General features: G+C 37.8%; 2 protein-coding genes across 2 annotated transcripts in view; one reads left to right on the top strand and one right to left on the bottom strand.

Moving 5' to 3' along the window:
- Positions 1 to 21,391, top strand: part of tex9 (testis expressed 9) — a 118,795-nt gene extending 97,404 nt beyond the window's left edge. Inside the window, exon 13 of the mRNA XM_072278456.1 lies at positions 21,329 to 21,391. The gene's annotated coding sequence lies outside the window, so the exon portion shown is untranslated. The remainder of the gene's footprint in view (positions 1 to 21,328) is intronic.
- Positions 808 to 25,818, bottom strand: mns1 (meiosis-specific nuclear structural 1). Its single transcript, XM_072278454.1, has 10 exons — positions 25,738 to 25,818; positions 16,095 to 16,316; positions 11,335 to 11,462; positions 8,375 to 8,477; positions 7,462 to 7,691; positions 6,068 to 6,284; positions 4,042 to 4,149; positions 3,501 to 3,758; positions 3,050 to 3,175; positions 808 to 1,106 (listed from the first exon to the last, which is right to left on the bottom strand). The coding sequence occupies exons 1-10, from the start codon at positions 25,738 to 25,740 to the stop codon at positions 987 to 989; spliced, it is 1,515 nt and encodes a 504-aa protein (XP_072134555.1). The 5' UTR covers positions 25,741 to 25,818; the 3' UTR covers positions 808 to 986.
- Between the last annotated feature and the right edge of the window lie 1,675 nt (positions 25,819 to 27,493).

Here is a 27,493-nt window from a genome sequence, read left to right as displayed (position 1 = left end):
TTCGGCTTTTTTCTTAAAGATGTGCTGTGTGCCTCCTGGCTACCGCTGCATTCTCCGCGACTCGGCATCTGTCCATGGCCTGGGGTGGTGGGACACTGGGGTGTCATCTCGTCATCGTCTGTTTCCATTAGGGCAGGCAGGTTATCTTCTATCTCTGCCCGCCTCAATGTCGAAGATCGAGGTTCATCGTCTGCTGTGGCCGATGTGGAAGGCTTGCTTGACTGCTGAGCCTTGCGCATTTTTCTATCACACAGTTCTTTGTAAGGACTCAAACCATCCTGCAAATATCCCCTAAACTGATGTACCCTTTCAAAATTAAAGTCGTACATTATCATTACTCATTCGGTTTCGATTGTTATCCTTTTTTCTTCCAATTGCATCAGCTCTTCATCTATCAGATCTTGGTCATGGGATGCCAAAACCTCTTCAACATCATGTTCGTCAGCTTCCACAAGCCAAACTCACTTTGTCCTTACTTCGTTCACCATGATCGAAAAGCTTAATTATGTCTAGTTTTATGCTAAGTGTAACACCCTTACGAGCTCTTTTAGGCTTTTCCGATACCATAGAACTCATCTTGCAAACGACTCCTCACAGGCATGTGTTTAAGCAATACCAGCGAGAATACAGTTCCGAATCCGGGGAGAGCGGCTGCTCGGGGCGCGCACTGCCTTTTATTGTGCGCTGATTTTTTATCGCGCGTTTTTTTCGTAACAGTGAAAACACCTTCTGAAAGTGAAAACGGTACTAATGTAGGTCTTTCGTAACAGTGAGGTTTCGTAAAGCAAACGTTCGAAAAGCGAGGGACACCTGTAATTAAAATTTTATTTTTGATATTTATGAAGTAAACCCTCAGCATTCATATCAGGTACATTTTCAACTCTCCTATTAAAAGGGAATCAATACAAATTTATGTCCAAGAGTAATGGACGCTAGCCTATGTAGCTATGTCAGATAAATTTGCTATATGAAATGAAATACAACAATTAGTTTGAGGTTGAACAATTCCATCCTTCATCTGAAAACAGGTTGGCATTTCTTTTCTTGAAATTCTCTTTGAAGGCATCATCAAACAGCTCAAGCTCTTGTTCATCTTTAAAAATTCCCTATTAAAGACACAAAACAATTAACTTAATGGTTGTTTTTTCTTTAGCTTAAGATTTATATAATAAATATCATTTGGAAATACAATTAGCTCACATCAATAGGTTTCCTGTCATTTTAATTTTAGTTACTTTGTTACCTCTCTTCCAGAAACACTCATTTCCTCCAAGGATTTTGCAAGTCTCACTGAGACCCACTGGACCAAGTCCCACCAACATAACAATTATAATTCTACTTTTTCTGTCTGCTAAAAGCAAGCACTCCTCTGCACTAGAGGTCACTAGATAAATGCTTGATTTTGACTATCATTGCCTTCTTCACCAACTCCTCCCTGTGCCTTTTACCCCACCACTGATTTCAGCATTTTTACCAGTTTTCCTTCATTCCACCTCACACAGGTTGGCAGTGTATTTCCTCAAACGGTTCCTCCTAGAATTCACTCTAATGTATCCCTAATGGCCACTATCATCATCTTCTTGTCTTGTAACATTATTTGAAACACAAAATTAACTGCGGATACCTCTCTAGTTCTCTGTAAATTATTTTGACATCTCAACAATAAATATCTCAAAAAGCAGAAACTAGAATATGGTTGATGTTTTCAAAACTCTTCCAAACTATCTCATCCTAAATTCCATCTCCCTGTCAATGTACCTTTTCAGTCAGAGGTGAAGAACATTTACATTTTGCTTAACTACAAGCCTGACTACTTTGTGTTAAAATTTTCAAAATTATTCTCCCTGAACTACATCACCTGCCAAAGCATTAACCCTCCAACTTCTATGATTCATAAATTAATAATCACACCCTGAATACAATACCTGTACACCTTCAAATTTTTCCCCTCAGGCTAGCTCTCCTTTTATGCAAGAAAAGGCTCCAGTTTCAACATTAATTAACTGATTCTTCCTTTACTTCAACAATTTATGGACCTAACCTTTGTAATTCCATTGTTTATTAATTATCCCACAAAAGATATGGGATATATTTTAACGTTTGGGAGTCTTAAGTTGTTCTTTAGTCTCAATGAAACTTAAGATCATTAAAAACTTGATACCAAGTGCTTTTTATGATAACTGTAGGCATGCATCTTCAACTCAATATTCATCTGAAATTTGAGGAAGCAGCAACAAATACATTAGTTTTCTTCATTGTTTTTGTCCTACTCTTTAAAGATTTGCTTAAAATAAAAATTCAGTAAAACGGCCAGGAAATAATTCCTTTCCACACGCAATCTGATGCAATAGAAATAGGAAGCTATAGGAACATTTCAGTATAAACTACCTGCTTACTGCTTCATCATTCGGGTACATGGTGGAAAAACAATAGGTTTGTGTGACGAGAGACCTAGACAATGATGTTAAGGACACAAGTGCTGGTGTATCCAAGAAAAGAATCAAGACACAATTTCAAAACTGAGACGAGTACAGGGTTCTTGACTAGATGTTAAATGTGAAACTGATGAGACTAGTCAAGAATCCAAACGAGACAGAAATCCTAAACACAATTGCAGACTGAACCAATGTTGAGCTGACGATTGTGCGCTGAACCCAAGTTCAGATGCTCAATAAATATCCAAATCTTGGCTCCAAAACATGGCTGCCAATTAGCAAAGTGCTCTAGAATCTTTAAAGGGACCATACCAGCTATCCATACTCTAGAGAACTGAAGCATCTAAACCCCAGAGGCTGGTGCGGTTGGGCGCATACCATAACAGTTTGTACTTGAAGACCCCTATATCAACATCAATTGTTAGATTGCAGCTTGCAGACATAAAACCAGCCATACCAGGATTATCTCTGCAATCGATCTTGTATAGTGAACAGTTCGAGAATCAAATGCTACTTCACATTTCACTGCTTCTCTCTATAATATCTTTAGTAAATAATAAAAGCTCTGAAATTCAAATCAATTTCAAATTGGTAATATTTCTCTCATAACATACCTTTGGAAGGTAACCAAGTAGTTTACTGGCATGCTGTTTGAGAAGTTTCTGTCTTTCTTCCTCGATTATAGCCTTAAGAGCTGCTGCCTTCTTCTCTTCTTCTTGGCGTTCTTCAAGTTCTCGTTTCTAGTTAGAAGACATTCATTAGAATTTACTGGAATCCATTTGCAGAGAAATAAAGACTCTTGCCTTCTCATAACTCGATACCCATACACTAAACACTAAATCCTAACTGAATTTGGGCACGTTATACAGTTGAAATAAAATCTATATAAAACTTTTTCTCTAGTATGAATATCTGTACATATACATTGCACACACATTTTCTGTTAAATGAAATTTAAAACTTGCTAAAATATTATAGTATGAAATGTTACATGGAATATTAATGATTATAGAAAATGATAAGTTGTAAATAATAATTGAATTTCAAATAAAATTCACAACATACTCTGTCTGCTTCAAATTGTCTGCGTCGATCTTCAATGATTTCCTCCACAGCCCTCTTATGTTCAAGCTGTTTCATACGTCGCTTCTGTGCATTCATCTGCTCAATACGGTCATCTTCTGCAAGTTTGGCCATCATCTTTCTCCGTAACTCATCTTCTTCCTCCTTCTCTGCCTGCAGACGCTTCTGTTTGAAAGCCATTTGTTCTTGGTATGTCTGCTGTAATTCAAGGCGTTGACAAATTTGTTTTTCCAAATCTGCCTGTAAAAATAAAAATTTAAATCTTACATCATTGAATTGTTTTAGTGGATAATTTGAACTTTGCTGTACCATGAAAAGTGACAATACATACCAATTCCCAATTACATTCTCAGGTCAGTATCTTTCCATAATGAATGAATAGATGTGTACAGACTCAATTTGATAGGCATCTTTCAGCAAAGGTACAATTTCTGCACCTTTTAATCAAATTGTCTCAACATACAGTGCCAAAAATAATGCAACACTTCGTAATAAACTGGCAAAAGATCTTTCCAATACTAACGATTTCTTGTTGTCTTCGAGCCTCTTCTACTTTTTCTAGGTACAATTCTTGTCTGACATTTTCCAATTCCTCACGATCACAGCGTTCCTTTTCAATTTCTGCAGCAAGCTATATTGAAGAAAAAGTCATTTATTTGTCGGAATTTTTTAAAAATCTCAGTAATATAGAATAGTCATAGAAAAGTACATCACAGTAACAGGTCCTTTGGCCCATCTAGTCCATGCCAAACCATTTGAACTGCCTACTCCCATCTATCTGCATTGGGACCATAGCCCTCCATACCCCTAACATCCAAGTTCCTATCCAAGCTTCTCTTAAAATTGAAACTGAGCATGCACCACTTGTGCTGGCAACTCGTTCCACACTCTCACAACCCTCTAAATGAAGAAGTTTCCCTTCAACTTTTCACCTTTCACCCTTAACCCATAACACTTGGTTGTAGTCCCACTCAACCTCAGCTGAAAAAGCCTGCTTGCATTTACCCTATCGAGACCCCTCAATTTTGTATATCTCTATCAAATCTCCTCTCAATCTGCTATGTTCCAAGGAATAAAGTCCTAACCTATTCAATCTTTCATTATAACTCAGGTCGTCCAGTCCTGGCAACATCTTTGTATATTTTCTCGGTACTCTTTCAACCTTTTTTACATCTCTCCCCTAGACAGGTGACCAAAACGGCACACAGTACTCCAAATCAGGCCCTACCAATATCTTATACAACTTCAAAATTACATCCCACCTCCTGTACTCAATACTTTGACTTAAGGCGGAAATGTATCAAAATGCTTCCCTTACAACTCTATCTACCTGTGATGCCACTTTCAATGAATTGTGGACCTGTATTCCCAGATCCCTTTGTTCTGCCCCCTCTTCAGTGCCTTACCGTTCACTGTATAAGACCCATCCTGGTTGGTCCTACCAAAGTGCAACACCTTGCACCTGCCTGCATTAAATTCTATCTGCTATTTTTAAACCCACTTTTCCAGCTAGACGATTCAGCTGCAAGGCATGACAGTCTTCCTTGTTGTCCACTACATCACCAATCTTGGTGTCATCCAGAAAACTGCTGATCCAGTTAACCACATTATCATCCAGATTGTTGATATAGATAACAAACAACAACAGACCTGGCACCGATCCATGTGGCACTCCACTAGCATAGGCCTCCAGTCAGAAAGGCAACCACTCTCTGGCTTCTCCCACAAAACCAATGCCTAATCCAATTTATTACCTCATCTCGAATGCAGAGCGACTGAACCTTCTTGACCAACCTCCCATGCGAGACCTTGTCAAGCGCCTTATTAATGTCCATGTAGACAACATCCACCACCCTGCCTTCATCAACTTTATTCTATAAGATTGGTTAGACATGACCTACCATGCACGAAACCATGTTGACTATTCCTAATCAGTCCATGTCTACCCAAATACTTAAATAGCCAGTCCCTCAGAATACCTTTGCCTTTACTGATGTCGGGCTCACTGGCCTATAATTTCCTGGTTTATTTTTAGAGCCCTTCTTAAACAGCGGAACAACATTAGCTATCCTCCAGTCCTCTGGGACCTCACCTGTCACTAAGGTTGATTTAAATATCTCCGCTAGAGCCCCGGCAATTTTGGCACATCCCTCCCACAGGGTAAAGGAGCACCCCTTGTCAGGCCCTGGGAACTTATCCACCCTAATTTGCCTCAGGACTGCAAGCATCTGCTCTGTGATCTGGTATAGAGTCCATGAAAATGATGCTACTTTGTCTCACTTCCATAGACTCCGTGTCTGTCTCCTGAGTAAATACTGGGTAAATACAATGTGAAAGTCATGACAGACTGAGCAAACAAATTTATCACAAACATGAGAAAATCTGCAGATGCTGGTAGTTCAAAGCAACACACACAAAATGCTGGAGGAACTCAGCAGGCCAGGCAGCATCTATAGAAATAAATAAACAGTCGATGTTTTGGGCCGAGACCCTTCGTCAGAACTTCTTCCTCCAGCATGTTATGTGTGTTGCAAACAGATTTATCTTACCTTTTGGTACAACATTTCTTTACGCTGATCTTGTTCTCGGACTCTAGCCATTCGTTCACCTTCTCTGTTCTTTTGTGCATTTGCAAACTCCAATATCTTTCTGTTCTCTGCTTCCATTTTTTCCCGTTCCATTTGTTTCCATTCGGCTCTTTTTTTCTGGAACTCCTCAATGTACCTCTGAGTTTCCTTCATCTTCTGCATCTTCTGCTCCCTTTCACTGTGCAAAAAGAATGGATTAAAATAAAAGTAGTGATTAGTGTTTTTAATATCACAAGCACAAGAATTAGGGATACTCATGTGAAAAGTGATGAAAATTTAATGTTTATGCAGTGATAAATGATGATTTGTTTTATAGAAGCTGCCTTTGTATGATGATCACTTCATACTTGAATATTACTTTCAAGATAGGGCAGAAAAATAATTTTAAAATCCAGCTTTCTACTGTCTGATGACTGAGTAATCAACAGCTATTTAGAATTCCCTTAAGCCTTCATTTATGAAAGTTTGGAACACAAATTAAAAATTTAAATGTACACTATGTGATTCAACTTGTCCAATACAGGTGGGCTATGTGATCAACTTGTCCAATACAAATACTTTTAAATATTGTTTGCTGAACTATTCAAATCATTTTCTTCTAGAAGCAGTGTCATTCATGGGGCATCATGGCTTTTAAGTACTATATCTCTCGAATTGCATAGATTGTACCTCATGGGACTTATGTTTTGACTGATCTTTCTGCTTACTATCTGGGAATTACCAAGTTCAACTGAAGCATATCAATTGCTCTCCCAAATAATATTGTTTACCATATAACCATATAGCAATTACAACACGGAAACAGGCCATCTCGGCCCTTCTAGTCCGTGCCGAACTCTTACTCCCATCTAGTCCCACCGACCTGCACTCAGCCCATAACCCTCCATTCCTTTCCTGTCCATATATATCTATCCAATTTAACTTTAAACAACAACATCGAACCTGCCTCAACCACTTCTGCTCGAAGCTCGTTGCACACAGCTACCACTCTCTGAGTAAAGAAGTTTTCCCTTTAACTCTCAATTCATGATTAGTTAGCACTTTTGACAAATTGGTCATATGAGCTCAGTTTAAACATAACTGAAAAGATATTGAATAGAAATGTGAAGCTTTGATATCAATTCATGACACCTCACAGAGGCCATTATATCCAACTGCTCTTACCAAATACACAGATCGTGCTCGCTGACCTCCAGGAGACAACTTGACAATGCTACATTTTACTTAAACACAAGTTCACCTTGAAAAACATTTCTGAAAGTAGCAATTACTTAAGCTCAGAAATATATCTTTACATTGCACAACATTCTTCGGACAAAACTCAAAAAACAGCAAATGCTTGAAATAAAGTTTACCTCTGATCTTCATCATAGATCTTCCTTACAATTTCATCTACCCTTAGTTTATCTTTTAAGAATTCATCATATGCTTCCTGTCTCCTTTGTTCATTTTCATCAACTTGCATTTCAAGCTCCTTCTGATATTTTAAGGCCTGTTCATGGCGCTTCTGTTCTTCCTTAGCTTCCTCTGCTGTGGCCCTTTCATGTTCTTTCTTCATTAATTTAGCAAGCTCAGCCTCTTGTTTCTAGTTCAAAAAAATAAGTATCTCATTTCCCCAGAGGTTCTGCATTCTTTTTGTGTTCACCGCACTTCAGTTCCTTGTATTTCTAATACATATTTTGAATCTATAATACATTTTAAGAGGCATATTTTGCAAACAAAGCCAAGCATTATCTTATACAAACTTTATTGGTAATTTAAAAATCAGACACAAGCGAAATGAAAACTTCTGTTCCTAGTTAGCCTTTTAAATCAGTTTGCATCCAAGCAGGCTAATGTATAAGAAAAAGAGAAATTTCCAAAATATACAGTATTATGTAGAATAAAAAGTATTTCAGACCTGCATAGAAGCAGTCAGGTGGTACAGGTGGGAAACATTTGTTAAAAATGAAGTTTTTATTTTAAAATGTAAGTTAAACTATTAAGAAGGCATAGAAGTCAGATTAAGGACAATTATTGCTAAAAATTATTAAGTAGAATAATTTGAACTAATATTTTAAAAAATAGCAGCTAGCAAAAGATGAATACCTTCTCAAAATAGCAGTATAAAAGGTTCATTAAAAGTAAATAATTTAACTTTATCACATACACTGAAATCAGTCTGTAGAGAATTAAAGAAATTTATAGACTTGCAACCTTTAGAACTGTGCACTACTGGGTTTCAGATTTGTTTTTATCATTCACGTGTTAATATTCAACAGTACTTACAATCTTCTCAAATCGACTTGCTTCTTTTTCAGCTATCTGGGCAGCTCTTTCTCTACTCACATAAGCAGCCTTTAACTTGGCTTCCAATTCACGAAGCTCAAGACTAATTTGAATATGTAGAAACACAAAGAACAATTCATAACATATTAACTAATGGTAATTCAAACACAAGACAAGAGTAGGCTGGTTGGTTTCTCAGCTCAATATGATCATGGCTGATTTACACCAGCCTCATCTCTTCTTTTGTCCTAGTCCCCAAAACCCCTAATTCCCTGATCTTTCAAAACTTTATCTATTTACTTCTTTACCCCAGAGAAACACAGCTCTCTGAGGTAAAGAATTCCAAAAAACCTCTGCAAAAAGATTTCTAAAGACCATTTTAAATGACTGGACCCATATGTTTTAATTATATTCCCTCATTTAAGACTCTCTGACTAGTGAAAGCTTCTCAACATCTAGCTTCTCATGCTCCTTCAGCATCTCTCAAAAAGGTCACCCTTCATTCTTCTAAATTCTTAGGAATACAGACCCAAACTGGTTAGCATGTATTTGATGTAAGAATATTCTAATCCTTTAGTTGTGCTCAATGGTAAGGAGGGCTTTTCCTGTGGTGGACTGGACTGTATTCACTATTTTTTGTAGGGTTTTCCATTCTTGGGCAATGGTGTTTCCATACCAGACCGTGATGCAATCAGTTAGAATACTCTACACTGTGCATCTATAGAAGTTTGTCAAAGTTTTAGATGTCATGCCAGATCTGCACAAACTTCTAAGAAAGTAGAGATGCAGTTGTGCACTTACATGCTGGTTCCAGGACTGACCCTCTGAAATGACAACACCAAGGAATTTAAAGTTACTGACCCTCTCGACTTCCAATCCCCTAATGAGAACTGGCTCATGGATCTCCAGTTTCTTCCTCATGTAGTCAATAATTGCTGTTTGGTTTTGCTGCCATTGAATGAGAGATTGTTGTAGCACCATTCAACAAGATTTTCAATCTCCCTTCTATATGCCCATTTGTCACCACCTTTGATTCAAACAACAGCAGTGGTGTTGTCAGAAAACTTAAATATGGCATTGGAGCTGTACTTAATCTCACAGTCTTAAGAATAAAGCAAGTAGAGAAAAGGGCTAAGCACACAGTCTTGTGGTGCACCTGTGCTGATGATGATTGTGGAGGAGGTGTCACTGCCAACCCAAACTGACTGGGGTCTGTAAGTGAGGAAATGGAGAATCCAGTTGCACAAAAAGGTATTGAGGCCAAGGTCTTGAAGCTTATTGATTAGTTTTGAGGAGATGGCAGTATTGAATGCCCAGCTGCAGTCAATGAAGAGCATCCTGATATATACATCTTACTGTTCCAAGGCTGAATGAAGAGCAAATGAAATAGTATCTGCTGTTGTTGACCCATTGTGATGGTAGGCAAACTGGAATGGATCCAAGTCACTCTTCAGGACTGACCTCTCAAAGCACTTCATTACAGCTGATGTAGTGTTACTGGATGATAATCATTAAGGAAGGGTAGCAGGTGGGTATCTCACTGTCAAACCGTGAAGTTGAAGGTATCAGTAAACATTCCAGCCAGTTACAAGTCTTCAGTACTCGGGCAAGTAAACCGTTTAGGCCTGATGCTTTCTGTGGGTGGAAGTTCTCACGTCGGCTTCAGAGGGCTGAAATCACAGTGTCATTGGAAGCTGTGGGAGCTCGTGAAGGTGCCTCCATGTTCCGTCAGTCAAAGCAAGAATAAAAGGCTTTGAGCTCATCTGGAAGCAAAACCTTGTTGCCATTTCTGTTGCTGGGTTTTGCTTTGTAGGAGGCGAAAGCATTCAAGCCCCGCCACAGTTGTCACACCTGGACCTCTTTTATTTTCCTTGGATGACAGACTAGAATGTCACTGATCTAACCCTCAACAGATTGTGGATCTGAATGACTTTGTGGGGACACACTCATCCATTAGCATCTTTATAAAGTCCATGACAACCATGGCATATTCATTCAGGTCCTCTGATGAGTCCTTGAACATGGCTCAGTCTACTAACTTGAAGCAATTGTGTAGCCACTCCTCTGCCTTCCACGACACCTCATTGTTGTCCATACCTCTAGTACCTTGCTCTTCAGCCTCCGCCTGTACACAGGTAGGAGGAGGACAGCCAGATGATCAGGTTTCCCGAAATGTGCCTTTGGGATGGAATGGTAGGCATTTTTGATGGTAGTATAGCAGTGGTCAAATGTGTTGGGATCCCTGGTGCTGTAGGTGATGTACTGACGGTAACTGAGCAGAGATTTCCTGAAGCTAGCCTGATTGAAGTCCCCAGCAAGACTAAGAAAGGTATCAGGGTAGGCTCTTTCTTGTTTGATAATCATGGCATTCAATATATCAAGTGCTTGCTTAACATCTGCCTTTGATGGTATGTGAACTGCAGTCAGAATCACGGCAGAGAACTCTCTTAGTAAGTAGAGCAGTTGGCATTTAATCACTGGATGCTCAGGTCGGGAGAACAAGATTACGACAAGACTGCTAAGAGTCTATCATGAAACACATGATTTCTAATAATACAATACAACAGTAGTAAGCATGAGACAAGGAAAATCAATGAGGAAGTTGAAGGAACATTATGATCAGTCTTTGATCAGGTCTGAAGCAGGAGTGATTAAATAGCACACACGATGAGGCTACAATAGACAGTAATGGAACAAGGAACAAAAGATAGGTATACAGGAGTTGTAAATATGAAAGAACTATCCTCTTGGCCATCTGAAAATTGTAACTTTCAGATGGCTAAGGCAATATTAATCACAGCTTATCTAGGGATCTAGGATTTCAATGTTTATTCGGCATTATTAACAAAATAACGGTCATTCATTGTAAGATACGTATATTTCTGCCTTGGTGTTCCTTACAGAGCAGTATTGAGAATGTAATGAAGTAATGTAGTAACATAACATCTTTTTCTACTTGCCTGTTTTCTCGGATATGCTGCCTCATTTTTTCATCTTTTAGATTTTCATATTTTATTCTTTCTAGCTCCTTAGCTATCCTTTCCTCTTGCTCCAACTGCTTGGCCTTCAGTATTTTTCTCTTTTCTGTCTATTATAGACAGCAATAGACCAGGAATGTAAAAGATAAGAATCACAATCAATGTAAAGCAGGGTCATCTAAAGAACATCTTGAGCAATCAATTCAAGTCAGCATTAGAGTCTGAAAACTTGAATACAATTGAAACACAATATTATGGAATTTAAACCCTTAATTAGCATTTTAATTATCAAAATCTTCCTAATTATTTGATTGAGTTTTCTCAGTACAAAGTTTGGAACAAGCAACATCTCACTGCATAATACCATTTTTTCCCCTGAAGAATATAACTAAACACCACATCTATAATGTCTTAGGAACATACAAGGTTAGGGCATCTACGACGTTTGCACATGATTATATATGTCAATGTAGAGCGGAGAGTGACTTTGTAAATCTGGTGGGAGCAAAGGATGTTGGGAATAATAAGGATAGAGAGTCGCAGGAGGGGTGTGGGACAGGTGGCAGACAACTAGTGCCGGGGCGGTGAGTGGCGTGAATGAAGACACACCCAGCCCTGAGACACCAGGCCAGCTTATTTGATTCTAAACAATTGGTTTATTGATCATTACAAAATGTCTTTCTGATGCTCCCTCCCCTCTTCCTGCCCCCTTCCCACTCAGTCCACAACAGAGACCATATCAGTGTCAGGTTTATCATCACTCACATACATCATGAAATTTGATTTTCTTTGTGGCAGCAGTACTAATTTGTAATAATTACCTTCCTTTCCATGTTAGCAATATTTGCATCTTACCTACAAGACTAAAGTCTTTTGAGGACATGTTCTGTATTCAAACAATCTTAAATAGAGATTGCCAAGTAAAGATAATCTTTATTAGCTAACCATCAAGAGATTAGTCACTGTCTCATAATGCCAAAGAATAATGCTGATAGGTTTTCAGTGAAACAACTCAAAGAAGTGTTCATTGAATTTAGTTGCATACCAATCAGTTACATAATTTGAGTACAAATAAAGTTTGTTTTCCCACTACAGTGGAGGTCCACTATTTCAAACTACCATACAAAGCTGTGAGCTGCTGAAAAATGTAACTGTTAATTGCTCCACCAATCACTGCTCAGTCCTGTCTGGGATGCTCTTCAGATACAGACAGGAAGAACTAACCATCACTGCTCCAACTAAGTCCTTCTCAATTTGGTGACAGTAAAATTAAAGTCCTTCTACATAAAAAAATCTAAAAGAAGCACAGAATCATTACAGACTTAAACCCCAAAACACATTTAAAAGCAAACCTGCAAAACCCTATTTTTATCAGAACTAAATAAAAATACTCAAGACGAGGTAAATATTAACTCTCCTCAGAGGTCTAGAGGTGCATGGTCTAGAGAGTAGGTGCAGAGGTCTAGAGAGTAGGGCAGATAATGGAGTGGTTGTGAGAAAAGATGTTGTTACAAACACAGGAATATAAAAGGTGAACATGGAGGGAATAATGTTCTGAGTTGTGTTTATTTCAATGCAAGGGGTATTTTGGTAAGGCACATGGCCTGAGAACATAGACCAGCATATGGGATTATGACATTGCAGTCATTGGTAAGACTTGGTTACAGGAGGGGCAGGAGTGGCAGCTCAGTGTTCCAGGGTTCCTTTGTTTTAGACATTATAGGGTTTAAAGGGAGCGGGGTGGCATTACCAGTCAGGGAAAATGTCACGGTAGTGCTCAGACAGGACAGACTGCAGAACTCATCTATGGAGTCTATATGAGTGGAACTGAGGAATAAGAAAGGGATGACCACATTAATGAGATTATGGAATAGCCCACTCAATAGTAAGTGGGATTTAGAGGAGAAAATTTGTAGCGATACTGCAGACTAGTTGCAAGAAACATAAGGTTGTGATTTTAACTTTCCACATATTGGACTCCCTTACTGTAAAAGTGCCAGATGGGATAGAGTTTGTCAAAGTGTTCAGGAAGGTTTCCTTAGTCAATATATAGAGGTCTCAACTGGAGAAGGTGCAATAATGGATTTCTTATTATGGAACAAGATAGGGCAGATGCATTGGGAACACTTTGGATCTAGTGATCACAAGACCATTAGTTTCAAAATAATTATGCAAAAAGATAGGTCTGGTCCGCGAATTGAGATTCTACATTGGAGAAAAGCCAATTTTGATGGAATCAAAAAAGGATCTAGCAAGTGTGGATAGGATTAGGTTGTTTTCTGGCAAAGGTGTGCTTGGTAAGAGGGAGGTCTTCAAAAGTGAAATTTTAAGAGTACAAAGTTTAAACGTTCCTGTCAGAATAAAAGGCAAAGGTCTAGGAAACCTTGGTTTTTGAGATGTATTGATGCCCTGGTCAAGAAGAAGGAGGTGCATATAAATTCTAGGCAACAAGGAATAAATTAGGTACTTGAGGAGTATAGGATATACAAGAGAAATGTAAGGAGGGTTAAAAGAATGTATGAGGTTGCTCCAGCAGACAAGGTGATAAAGAATCCCAAGGGCTTCTACAAATATACTAAGAGAAAAAGGATAGTAAGGGACAAAACTGGTCCTCTTGAAGATGAGCCTGGTCACCTATGCATGGAGCCGAAAGAGAACTGGGATATCTTAAATGAATTTTTTGCACCTATATTTACTCAGGAGATGGACACAGAGTCTATAGAACTGCGGCAAAACAACAGTAAGATCATAGACCATTATGCTCCGAGGTGGTCTGAGGGGTCACAGGGTGAAGAGGAAGGTCCTTGAGCTCCAACTGTTTTGTGCACGAAGAGATTGAACTTTGATAAGTGTGGTGCCTTTTATTTTCCTTTTATATTTTATTCTCTCTTAATTATATAGTTCCAGTAATATCTATAAACTGTAAATCATTTAATCGTATCTGGTGTATTGTCTGTTATTTGGGCGGGGTGGGGTGCATCACACAACATCCACACAAACTAATTACCCAGTTTGGCGGGGCCGAGGCTGTTTCCCTAGACGACAGTGAGCCGAGTGACCCTGAGGGTGGCGGGGGGGGGGGGGTTACATATAGATTATAGAGGAGGAGGTGCTTCCTGTCTGAGGCAAATTAGAGTGGATAAATCCCCAGAACCTGACTTCAGTCCTTGTGGTATTTAAAATGCCCTTAGCCACGAGTGAGGTCTACAAAGTACTTTAGCAAGGCATTTGACGAAGTTCCACATCGAGGTTGGTCAAGAATATCCAGTTGCTTGGCACTCAGGATGAGGGAGATGGTCAAGAAGATCCAGTCACTTAGTTTTCAGGATGAGGTATAAAACTGGATTTGACATTGGCTTTGCGGGAGCAGCCAGAGAGTGGTAGTAGATGGGTGCCTCTATAACTGAAGGCCTGTGACTAGTGGTGTGTCACAGGGATCAGTGCTGAGTCTGTTGTTGTTTGTCATCTATAGCAATGATCTGGATGATAATGCAGTTTACTGGATCAGAAAATTTGCAGATCACACTAAGACTGGGGGTGTAGTGGACAGCAAGGAAAACTATCAAAGCTTGCAGAGGGATATGGACCAGCTGGAAAAATGGCAAATGGAATCTAATACAGACAAGTGTGAAGTGATGCACTTTGGGAGGATCAACCTGGGTATGACTTACACAGTGAGCGGTAGGGCACCGAGGAGTGTGGTAGAACATAGAGATCTGGATATGCAGATCTACAATTCCTTGAAAATGGCAACGTAGGTAGGTAGAGTCATAAGGAAAGGTTTTGGCATATTGATAATCATAAATCAGAGTAATCAGCACTGGAGTTGGGGATGGTATGTCGAAGTTGTACAAGAAGTTGGTGAGGTCTAATTTGGAGCATTGTGTGCAATTCTGCAAGAAAAATATCAATCATTTGAAAGAGTACAGAGGAAATTTACAACTTGAGGGCCTGAGTTACAGGGAAAGGCTGAATAGATTCGGACTTTATTCCCTGGAGCGCAGGAGAATGAGGGAATGAGGGAAGATTTGATAAGCATATAAAATTATGAAAGGTATAGTTAGGGTAAATGCAAACAGGCTTTTCCCAATGATGTTGGGTGAGACAAGAACTAGAGGTCATAGGTTAAGGGTGAAAGGTGAAAAATTTAATGGAAACATGAGGGGGAATTTCTTCACTCAGAGGGTGGTGAGGTTGTGCTAGAGAAAGTGGTGGATGTAGGTTTGATATCAACACTTAAGACAAGCTTAGGTAAGAACATGGATGGGGGCATGTGGAGGACTATGGTCCAGGTGCAGGTTTATAGGATCATGCTGAATAATAGTTTAGCAAAGACTAGATGGACCTACACACCTGTTTCTGATCTGTAGTACTCTACGACTATGACTCTGTGTCATTAACTATATTGAATAGGATCAACACAAAGTAACAATGCAGTTGAAACCATCAAACCAGAGGAGGAAAATGAAATTAATTCAAATAGATAATCTAGCCAGGATTATAATACGTACTTAAGAGAAAAATTTGATAAAATTAGTAATATTTAATATAACTATTGTTGTAATGCCTTTGTGCCTGACGCCGGCCCCCTAGGCCCGAGTCGATGTAGTAGTAGTAGTAGTATTGTTGTAATAGCATTTTTCTACCTGTTGTATGCAGGTCCAAATCTTGTGTGATATGGGCCATTACGGTAAAATACAACGGTTATATTTACACAGCAATATAAACAGCATTTTTCTCACCATTATAATTGCTTCTTCCATCAGTTTTTCCTGTTCCATCTCCTGTAATACTCTTCGGAGACGCTTCTTTGCTGCCACTTCATCAGCCTTTACTTTGTCCAATACAGACTTTTCCTTACTCAACTTCTCCAAAAATTCTTTATAAATCATTTCCTTTTGAGTAATATTGTTTATCATTCTATTTTGCTGACTAGCTGATAATTTAGTTGGACAAATAGAAGCCTGTAAATGTAAAAGATGAACATTTTAGAACACATACCATTCAGCTTAATTATGAAAATTCATGCATTTTTACAGTAATTTTACAAGGCAGTATAACTGTGTTTTAATATGCTCCAGCAACTGTAACCATAAAGAAAAATACTATCTTTAATCAAAACAACAGCTAAATACATTAAATTGCTGCCAATTCAGCTTTATTTCAATCAGTCATCTATGATATATCTTAGGTAATAATGCAACTACTGTATTCAAAAAGCCATTGTTTCAGAAGTTTATACTTTACATGAATGAGTTTGTACACTGGAGCACAAAAGAATTCATAAACCTCTAATTAGATTACGCAAAAGAAGAGAATAAATGGCATGAAAGCTTTAACTTGACGTAAAAAAAATAAAAGTGAATTATCAATTTTGTGTTCAATTCAACTACATTTTAGCTCTTGTAATTGCACCGATGGTGGGAACAGTAGGTAATTTTAACTTTATTCAAAACAGAAAAACAAGTAGAAACTAGGCAGGAGAGCTTTTGAAATAGCTTGTCCACTTTTTTTCCTCACCTTCAGTGTGGCTAATTTACAGCCAACATGATAATCTTCAACCACAAAGGTTTAGCATTTTGTTTTAGAACAAGATACATGGTATGAGTGCTTCTCCAGTGCCTGGATAAAATCCCAATCTCCTCTGCCTGGGATTTCTCCTAAAGTAGATACTTCTTGAGAGACCACCAATCTAGCTCAAGTGTCTTCTGTTCCTTGATTTTCACTGCTGAGCAGTGACTTCTCGGATCATAGGAAGTACAGGTGCTCTCCAGATTATGTATGCCTAACTTAAGAACAGTCCAAAGATACAAGAGTGACAAGATGAATGGAGATGAATATGCCAGTTGTTGCAGGAGCTGTAAGCATCTTCTGTCAGGTGAGATGGGGGCATTTCTACTTGCCTTCTCTCTTCAGCAGCTCCCTGCCACCATCAAACCCCCAACAATAAGGGGTAGGGTTGAGTCAAGCAGAGATGAGTCAAGTGAGGCTGGCTAGCAGCCAAATTTCCTGCACCTACTCACTCTCCCATCACAGTAGATTTCTTTCGTTTTGGACTTACATGCAGTTCATATTACGCTCAGTACCCAGGAGGAGCACCGTTCCAGAACCTGGGGACTGCCTGTATAAAGAGAAGTTTTGATAACCTACTCAAAGTCATGGTTAAACTACATCTGAGTACACTGTGTAGTTTTGGATACTTATAAACAAATGATTTGACAAAGCATTTTAATAGGAATTAATTAGTAGAGTTGAGAAAGATCCTACCAAAATTGCATTAAACTACAGATTTCACTGACCTGTACCACAGTGGGCTAAAACATCAAACACTTCTTCCTGCTTCTAGGGTCTCTAATCTCCATTTTTTGCTGAACCCCGGCCACCTCTGGAGCCTAACAGGAGTCCGTCCAATCCAAGGCTCATTTATTTTGCATCTGACCCTAATAATGAATCATTATGGTAGCGTAGTGGCTAAAATGGCACTATTATAGCTTGGGGCATTCCAGAGTACGAAGTTCAATTCTGGCACTGTTCTTTAAGGCGTGGATTTTCCCATGTGCTCCAGTTTCCTCCCACAGTCCAAAGACATACTGAGTAGGTTAACTGGTCATTGTAAATTGTTCCACATCTCATACATAAGAAGGTAGGGATAATAGATGTCAGCTCAATAATTTTAAAGTTAAGATTGATAGATTTTTGCTATTGAAGGACCACAAGTGACAGAGATCGTCAGCAGGTGAATGGATCTGGAACACATATCAGTCAGGATCTCGGAGTGACAAAATAGGTTCAAGGCACTGAATGGCTTACGAAATCACTTGTATTTCTGGCTTGCTTTGATCAGGAAACAGCCAGTTCAAGGCCTACCCTTTAAAAGTGTCCAATCACGAACAACAACACACTAAATGCTGGAGGAACCCAGTAGGCCAGATAGTACCTATGGAAAAGAGTATAGTTGATGTTTCAGGCCAAGACCCTTCATAAGGGCTAAAGAAAAAAAGATGAGGAGTTAGAGTTGGAAGTTGTGGGGAGGGGAGGAAGAAGCACAAGATGATTGGTGAAACTGGGAAAGGAGGGGAAGGGGTGAAGTAAAGGGCTGGGAAGTTGATTTCCACTTTCCAGATGCCACTACCAGGCCAGCTTGCCGTTAAAAACCAGGCAAATCCTCAATTTGTGGCTACTTATGGAATAACTTTCTGAATCACGGAAATGATACATGCATCACAAAAAAGGCCAGCACTTAATACCAAAAGGCGACATTCTAAGGATGTGCAGATTAAGATTATTAAATTGTGGGCATGGTAGATTGGCACTGCAAGCAGGGCAAGACTTGCAGGCTGTCGCTGCACATCCTTACACTGTAAACACGAAAAATCTGCAGATGCTAGGAATCCAAGCAACCCACACAAAATGTTGGAGGATCTCAACATGCCAGGCAGCATCTATGAAAAAGATGAAAGAGTCAACATTTTGGGCCGATGGGACTATTCATAAGATCTCCCTTTATGCTGATGATCTCTTAATTTATGTTTCAAATTCTGAAGAATCCATTCCTAGTTTATTGAAATTATTAAATGAATTTGGAAAGTTTTTGGGATATAAACTAAACCTTTATAAAAGTGAAATATTTCCTCTAAATGATTCTGCTTCTATATATGATGACATTCCTTTTAAAGTTACGGACTCTTTTAAATATTTAGGTATTATCATCACTAAAAATTATGGAGACCTTTATAGAGCTAATTTGGTTCCCTTAGTGGATTTTATGAAGCAATTACATTGTAGATGGAATCCACTTAGACTTTTGTTAGCTGGCCGAATTCATGCAGTTAAAATGTTGATTTTACCAAAATTTTTATACGTATTTCAAAATATTCCTATTTTTTTAACTAAGAAGTTTTTTGATCAGGTTGATTCTATTATTTCATCTTTTGTTTGGAAAAATAAAAGACCAAAAATTACAAAAATTAAAAAAGGATGGAGGTCTTGCTCTGCCTGATTTAAGAATGTATTATTGGGCTGTTAATATACATTATGTGTGTTCTTGGTTATATTGTACTGATAAAAATGAATGACCACCTTGGGTTGATTTGGAATTGAAAGCTGTCGAAACAATTTTACTTAACTTTGTTATTAGGAGCTTCTTTACCTGTACAACTAGCCAAAATTTCTATTCTAAATTTATATCCTATGATTAAGCAGTCATTATGAATTTGGTACCAGTTTCGTAATTTTTTTAATCTTAAAAAATTTAGCCTTCTTAGTTTAATTTATCAAAACTATTTATTTAAACCTTTACTTAGTGATCCTATCTTTTCTCTTTGGAGGAATAAAGGAGTTTATTCCTTCATGGATCTGTTCTAAGAAGGCCGATTAATGTCTTTTGAGAAATTAGTAACTAAATATTCTCTTTCGTACTCACATTTCTTGCAATATCTTCAGGTCAGACATTTCTTACAAGAATATTTAAGTAATTTTCCATATATACAAGATTCTGACCTGTTAGACATTATTTTAAAAATGAATTCTTTAGTGAAAGGTTTTATTGGGAAACAACAGTACAATTATCCTTTACTTAAGATTAAGCAAGATTGGGAAAGAGAGCCTTGATAACAGAGTTGCGAATTTTGAAGTTGGTTAACTCTTCTTCGATTTGTGCCAGTCACTCTCTAATTCAATTTAAAACTGTACATCGTTACTATTTGACAAAGGAGAGACTGTCTAAAATATTTCCTAATGTTGATAGTCAGTGTGATAGATGTAAAACTGAGACAGCTACATTGATACATGTGTTTTGGTTGTGCTGTGTATTGAAACAGTTTTGGAAATCTATTTTCTCTACAATTTCTAAAGCTTTAAAAATTAATTTACAACCTAATAAATTGACAGTTTTGTTCGGTATAATCCCTCAATATATTCATGGTATTTCTATATCAGACCAACATGTAATTGCATTTGTCACATTATTAGCCAGAAGGGCTATTTTATTGAAATGGAAAGATGCCTCTGCTCCCACTTTAATACAATGGTTCTCTCAGGTGATGTTATGTCTTAGTTTGGAGAAAATCAGAAGTCCAACTTTTGATCCTCGATTTGACTTTGAGAAAAGGTGGGGTTGTTTTGCCCACTACTATCATTTGATTTGAGTTAATTAAGATGGTCCCCTTCTGATTCTTGTTTAAATGGATTTGGTTGGCAGATTGATGTTTTTCTTTTATGGAAGCTTGTATGGCGTATAGCTCCGGGATTGTGCTCCCAATGGGTTTTTTTTCGGGTTTTTTTGTTTTAGTTAGTAGGGGTTCTTTTTTCCTTCTTTCTTTTTTCCAAAAAAAAAAGTTCTAACCTTTTGTTTTTTCTTATTATTATTGATATATTGTTTAGCTTTGTTAATCAGTTATTTGATAATTTAATTCTTATTGTACATATTGACATGTTGACTTGATTACTTTAATGTATTTTTTGTTGATTTTCAATAATAATTAATAAAAAATATTTTAAAATGAAGATGAGGTGTGAGCCGAGACCTTGTAAGTGTTTTCACCATTTATGTCAGGGGTTCAAATAAAGCAAATTGGGAAAAAACTCATAATCCAGCTGTAGAGCAAGCCTTTGAGGAATTATCTTTGTAAGATTGCAGCGAACAGGAGTTAGATGAAGGCAAATCCCTTTCAAAAATCTAATGGACAAGAAAAACTTTACAAGAACAAGTGGATGGAAAAAGATTTTTCTTTTTTTTCACATGTTCACCATTCCTATTCAAGAATTGATTACTTCTTTATTGACTCTCGGCTTATCTCTTCAGTGATTAAATGTGATTACGACTCTATAACCATTTCGGATCATGCTCCACTTAAGCTTTCTATTAAAATTCAGGTCAACGCACAAAATAATAGACAATGGCATTTTAATTCGTTGTAGCCTCAGGACTCGGATTTTGTTAACTTTATGAATTAACAGATTGATCTTTTTTTTACAGTCAACTATACAGAGGATATTTCTGTGAACATTCTTTGGGATACTTTTAAAGTTTATATTCGTGGTCAGATTATCTCATATTCTGCTGCCTTGAGGAAGAAGCTGAAGCAGGAGGAGCTGGTCATTATGGACAAGATTAAGGAAATTGATAAGAAATATGTTACAGCTCCCTCTGAGGAGTTGTATAAACAAAGAACTGAACTTCAAATGGAACATAGTTTATTACTTTCGTCTTCGATTGTAAACCAATTAAAGAAAACGAAGTGAATTTTATGTACACAGTGACAAAGTTGGCAAATTGTTGGCTAACCAATTGAAGTCTAATTATTCTAAATCTCAAATTAATCAGATTTATAATCAAAATGATCAACTGATATTTGATCATGCGGAGATTAATCAAACCTTCTTTGATTTTTATTCTTCCTTATATCAATCTGAGTCTTTACGAGACTCTAAATATATGAATGACTTTTTAGATAACCTAGATTTCCCTGAGATTTCACAGGATATGTCTTCTATGCTAGATACTCCAATTACCACTGATGAGATTAAGAATGTTATTTCCTCTATGAACCTGGGGAAAGCTCCTGGCCCTAATGGGTTTACCGTGGAATTTTATAGGATTTTTGCACCTTCATTAATCCCTTGGTTCGGTAGGGTTTTCAAGGCTTCATTAAAACTTGGTAAACTTCCCGAATCCTTTTATAGAGCACCAATCTCTCTAATATTAAAGAAGGATAAAGATCCTGCTCAATGTGCATCTTTTAGACCAATATCTTTATTAAATGTTGATTCTAAAATTTTTTCTAAATTATTAGCAAACAGATTAGAAAAAGTTCTCCCTTTTATTATTTCGGAAGACCAAATGGGTTTTATTAAAGGTCGTTACTCTTTCTATAACATTCGCACACTGTTAAATATTGTTTATACCCCCTCACAAAATGTTCCTGAGTGTGTTATCTCTTTAGATGCTGAAAAAGCCTTTGATAGAGTAGAATGGCCTTACTTATTTAAGGTGCTTGAAATGTTTAATTTTAGCTCGAAATTTATATCTTGGACCAAACTGCTAGATCATTCTCCTATGGCCTCGGTCCGTACTAACTCTTTAAGCTCACCTTTTTTTCCTCTCTTTCGAGGTACTCGACAAGGTTGTCCTCTTAGTTCTTATTATTTGATATTGCATTAGAACCTCTAGCAATTGCCATTCGAGAATCTCCAAATATTATTGCGATAACTCGGGGCTTAAAGTCCCATAAAATATCACTCTATGCTGATGACTTACTTTTATATATTTCTAATCCTCAAAAATCTATCTCTGCTGCTTTAGATTTATTAGCACAATTCAGTCTTTTTTCAGGTTATAAATTAAATCTTAGTAAGAGTGAACTTTTTCCGATTAATAAACAACTTCCTTTGTATCATAACTTTCTGTTTAAATTGATTAATAATTATTTCTCATATCTTGGGATTAAAATTACTTATAAACGCAAAGATTTATTTAAGACTAACTTTTTACCCTCAATTGATCATATTACTCAACTTTCATCTAAATGGTTTCCATTATATTTAACTTTGATTGGTCGTATTAATGCAGTTAAGATGTTTATTCTGCCAAAATTTTTATATATATTTCAGGCATTACCGATTTTTGTTCCAAAATCTTTTTTTGATAAAGTTGACTCTAAAATTTCTTCATTTATTTGGCAAAATAAAAACCCGAGACTGGGTAAAATACATTTACAGAAAGCTAAGAGAGATGGAGGTTTAGCATTACCTAACTTTAGATTCTGTTATTGGGCAATTAATATTCGACATATGAAATTTTGGTTACCTGACCAAGTTACACTATCCATCCCTAAATGGGTGGTATTGGAATTACAATCTGCTCAGGGCTATGCACTTGGCTCTATTTTAGGTTCCTCTCTTCCTTTCGATTTGAAACACCTCAAACTGGTTTCTAACCCGATAGTTAAATATACCTTATGTATTTGGTTTCAATTCAGAAAATTTTTCGATCTTAACCAATTTGGGCTAGCGATCCCTATTTTAGGTAACATATTTTTTCCTCCCTCTTTCACGGATCGTGTGTTTCAAATTTGGAAGACTAAGGGTATTTCACGGTTTTTGGATTTATTTTTAGATGGTTCCCTTATGTCTTTTGAACAATTATCTAATAAATATAATTTACCAAGAATACATTTTTTTAGATATCTTCAAGTTAGAAATTTCCTAAGTACTATACTTTCTTCCTTTCCAATGCTTCCTCCTACATATATTTTAGATACTATAATTAATCTTAATCCATGTCAGAAAGGTGCAACCGCTATTATTTATAATATTATTATGAGACTTAGGAAAGCTCCATTTGATAAAATTAGGTCAGATTGGGAACAAGAATTGGGGTCTATTATTTCCGTGGATGACTGGGGGCAGATTTTACAATTAGTCAATACTTCCTCTATCTGTGCTAAACATCCCCTAATTCAATTTAAAGTTGTTCATAGAGCACGTATGTCCAAAGATAAATTAGCTCATTTTTATTCTCATATTAATCCTTTTTGTGATAGATGTCCGGGGCAGATAGCTTCCTTAACTCATATGTTTTGGTCTTGTCCTACTCTGGAAACTTTTTGGAGAGACATTTTTAATAATATCTCAAAGGTATTGAATATAGATATCTCTCCTCATCCTATTACTGCTATCTTTGGATTACCTAAAATTTCCAGTAATCTTTCCCCTTCAGCCCGTAGAATGATTGCATTTCTTACTCTAATGGCGAAAAGATGTATCTTACAACATTGGAAAGAGCCTAAAGCTCCAACTACCTTTTTTTGGTTCTCCCAGACGATATTATGCTTAAATTTGGAGAAAATTAGAAGTAATCTTTATGATTCCTCATTTAAGTTTGAACAGACCTGGAGATCTTTTATTCAATATTTTCATTTAATATAATTTTTTTTCTCTTTTGTTTCATATTTATATTCCCTTCTTGCTTTTTTTAACTGTTTTTAATGAAGGTTAGGTCTGAGGACGTGATTTTAAATTTTTTAGCTCTACCTGTTTCCAAGTTAGCCCATTGCTTTGCCTTGCTTTTAGTTTAGTTGCACGGTGTGTTTTTTTGGGGTTTTTTTTCCTTGTCTCTATTGATATATATATAAAATTAGTATACTATTATTTTACCTTATTATTTTATGTTTAAATTGCACTGTTTGTATCAATTTTTTTTCGGTATTAATATCTCCTGTAATTTCTAACAGTGTATTAGTGCTTATATGGTTTACCTTTTGTATACTTATTTAATAAAAAGATTTAAAAAGAAAGAACAAGTGGATGATAGAAAGACTAATTTTGAGGAAATTTAAAATTGGACAACTGTATAAATAGTAATTGGATGTCTTTTCCATAAATGATGCTAAAATCTTCATTCATATTTCTGGGCTTGCTAATCTCTTTATCTGAGTTTTCCCCCCAAAAGGCATTGGCCATATCTATCACACATTCCCATTTCTGTTCTTACTGACATACTTGTCAGAGAAAGTCTAGCTAACCTAAAATGATGTGATGTTAATAACTCAGCAGGCAATGATTCTAATTAGATACATTTAGTTCAGTCTAATCCAAGTTAAATTCTGGCAGCTGCTGTAGAACTCTAGGACAGGATTCCTTTGAGATAAAGTATTAATGTCAGACACAAGCAAAACAATATAATTGTTACTATTTTAATTCAATTTAAAAATGTTGCCATCTAACCAAATTTAACTAAGACCTCATTATCTTACTTTAGCTATCAGCTCAAGCAAACCTTACACTATTGGAGATTTAAATCCCTCCAAAGTTCAACATTCCCCCTCTATAACTCCCCCAGCTCTTCAACTCTTATCTTCAAAATTTATTCTAAATTTTGACATTATGTGCAGTATCCTTGTCAATTTTCACCCTACCTTTGTTTTTAGCCATATAAGCCCAAATCCCTCATATCTTACTTTAATCCAAAATTCTTAATCCAAAATCTTAAATTGATAGTTGGATGATTGGCTCAATTGTAATTCAGTCTAATCTCGGGATTACCAGTTCTGAAAGCCAAACGTCAAACTTCGGGAATATGCAAGTACTGGGTCGGAGCCTTGACCACGTCCCACCTTCCACTGCCCACATCTCATTTCCCATGTCCCACCATCGTCCTCTCTGCTTCTCAAGTTAACTCTCACGCGATGGACAGATCCCCGTGGTATGGACAAATAGCTGTACTATGCGGGGCTGTAATCCGTGGGGAAGGCGATCCATTGCTTCTGTGCCACCTTTATCCTGCGTCCCTCTAACTAATTCAGCCATGACACAGAAGGAAGCCAAGTGAATCTGGAACAGCCACCACACCAAGCTTCGGCACACCGGGCCCGAGAGCACACTTACCATCTTGTACCCCGATAATATGAACAATGTTTTGTAAATCTCAGATTTCTGTGGTGGTGACCGAACAGTTCCCAAACTGCAGCCGTTACCCTAGAAACGCAGGGCGCATTCTTCATACCGTTTAATAACAATTGCTCTGATTGGCTGGCGGGCGATGTTTTCGGCGCTGTCCGGTATCGGGCGAGTGAGTGAGTGCGGTGAGTGTGAATCGTCGGTATACTACTTACAATCTAAATATCTAAATTACCTCAAGGACAACTTTAAAGAACTTTATGTGCACTTTTCGTAATGGATTGCGAAGACTATATGGACTGCAGTCGATGTTGTAACCGGAGCGGCAATCAGTTTGGAAATAGAAACATAGAAAACCTACAGCACAATACGGCCCCTTCGGCCCACAAAGCTGTGCCGATCATGTCCCTACCTTAAAAATTACCTATGGTTACCCATAGCCCTTTATTTTTTTAAGCTCCATAAACCTCTCCAGGAGCCTCTTAAAAGATCCTATAGTATTCACGATAAGGCTAGAACTTGCGGGTGTGAATTGGGATGATGTTTTTGCAGGGAAATGTACTACGGACATGTGGTCGATGTTTAGAGATCTCTTGCAGGATGTTAGGGATAAATTTGTCCCGGTGAGGAAGATAAAGAATGGTAGGGTGAAGGAACCATGGGTGATAAGTGAGGTGGAAAATCTAGGCAGGTAGAAGAAGGCAGCATACATGAGGTTTAGGAAGCAAGGATCAGATGGGTCTAGTGAGGAAAATAGGGAAGCAAGAAAGGAGCTTAAGAAGGGGCTGAGAAGAGCAAGAAGGGGGCAAGAGAAAGCCTTGGTGAGTAGGGTAAAGGAAAACCCCAAGGCATTCTTCAATTATGTGAAGAAGAAAAGGATGACAGGAGTGAAGGTAGGACCAATTAGAGATAAAGGTGGGAAGATGTGCCTGGAGGCTGTGGAAGTGAGCGAGGTCCTCAATGAATACTTCTCTTTGGTATTCACCAATGAGAGGGAACTTGATGGTGAGGACAATATGAGTGAGGTTGATGTTCTGGAGCATGTTGATATTAAGGGAGAGGAGGTGTTGGAGTTGTTAAAATACATTAGGACGGATAATTCCCCAGAGCCCGACGGAATATTCCCCAGGCTGCTCCACGAGGCGAGGGAAGAGATTGCTGAGCCTCTGGCTAGGATCTTTATGTCCTCGTTGTCCACGGGAATGGTACCGAGGATTGGAGGGAGGCGAATGTTGTCCCCTTGTTCAAAAAAGGTAGTAGGGATAGTCCGAGTAATTATAGACCAGTGAGCCTTACGTCTGTGGTGGGAAAGCTGTTGGAAAAGATTCTTAGAGATAGAATCTACGGGCATTTAGAGAATCATGGTCTGATTGGGGACAGTCAGCATGGCTTTGTGAAGGGCAGATCATGTCTAACAAGCCTGATAGAGTTCTTTGAGGAGGTGACCAGGCATATAGATGAGGGTAGTGCAGTGGATGTGATCTATATGGATTTTAGTAAGGCATTTGACAAGGTTCCACACGGTAGGCTTATCCAGAAAGTCAGAAGGCATGGGATCCAGGGAAGTTTGGCCAGGTGGATTCAGAATTGGCTTGCCTGCAGAAGGCAGAGGGTCATGGTGGAGGAAGTACATTCAGACTGGAGGATTGTGACTAGTGGTGTCCCACAAGGATCTGTTCTGGGACCTCTACTTTTTGTGATTTTTATTAACGACCTGGATGTGGGGGTAGAAGGATGGGTTGGC

Source organism: Mobula birostris, chromosome 14 (genome assembly GCF_030028105.1).
Source record: "Mobula birostris isolate sMobBir1 chromosome 14, sMobBir1.hap1, whole genome shotgun sequence".
Taxonomy (NCBI): Eukaryota; Metazoa; Chordata; class Chondrichthyes; order Myliobatiformes; family Myliobatidae; genus Mobula; species Mobula birostris.
The sequence above is the reverse complement of the archived record's forward strand: the minus strand, read 5'-3'. Positions and strand labels throughout refer to the sequence as shown.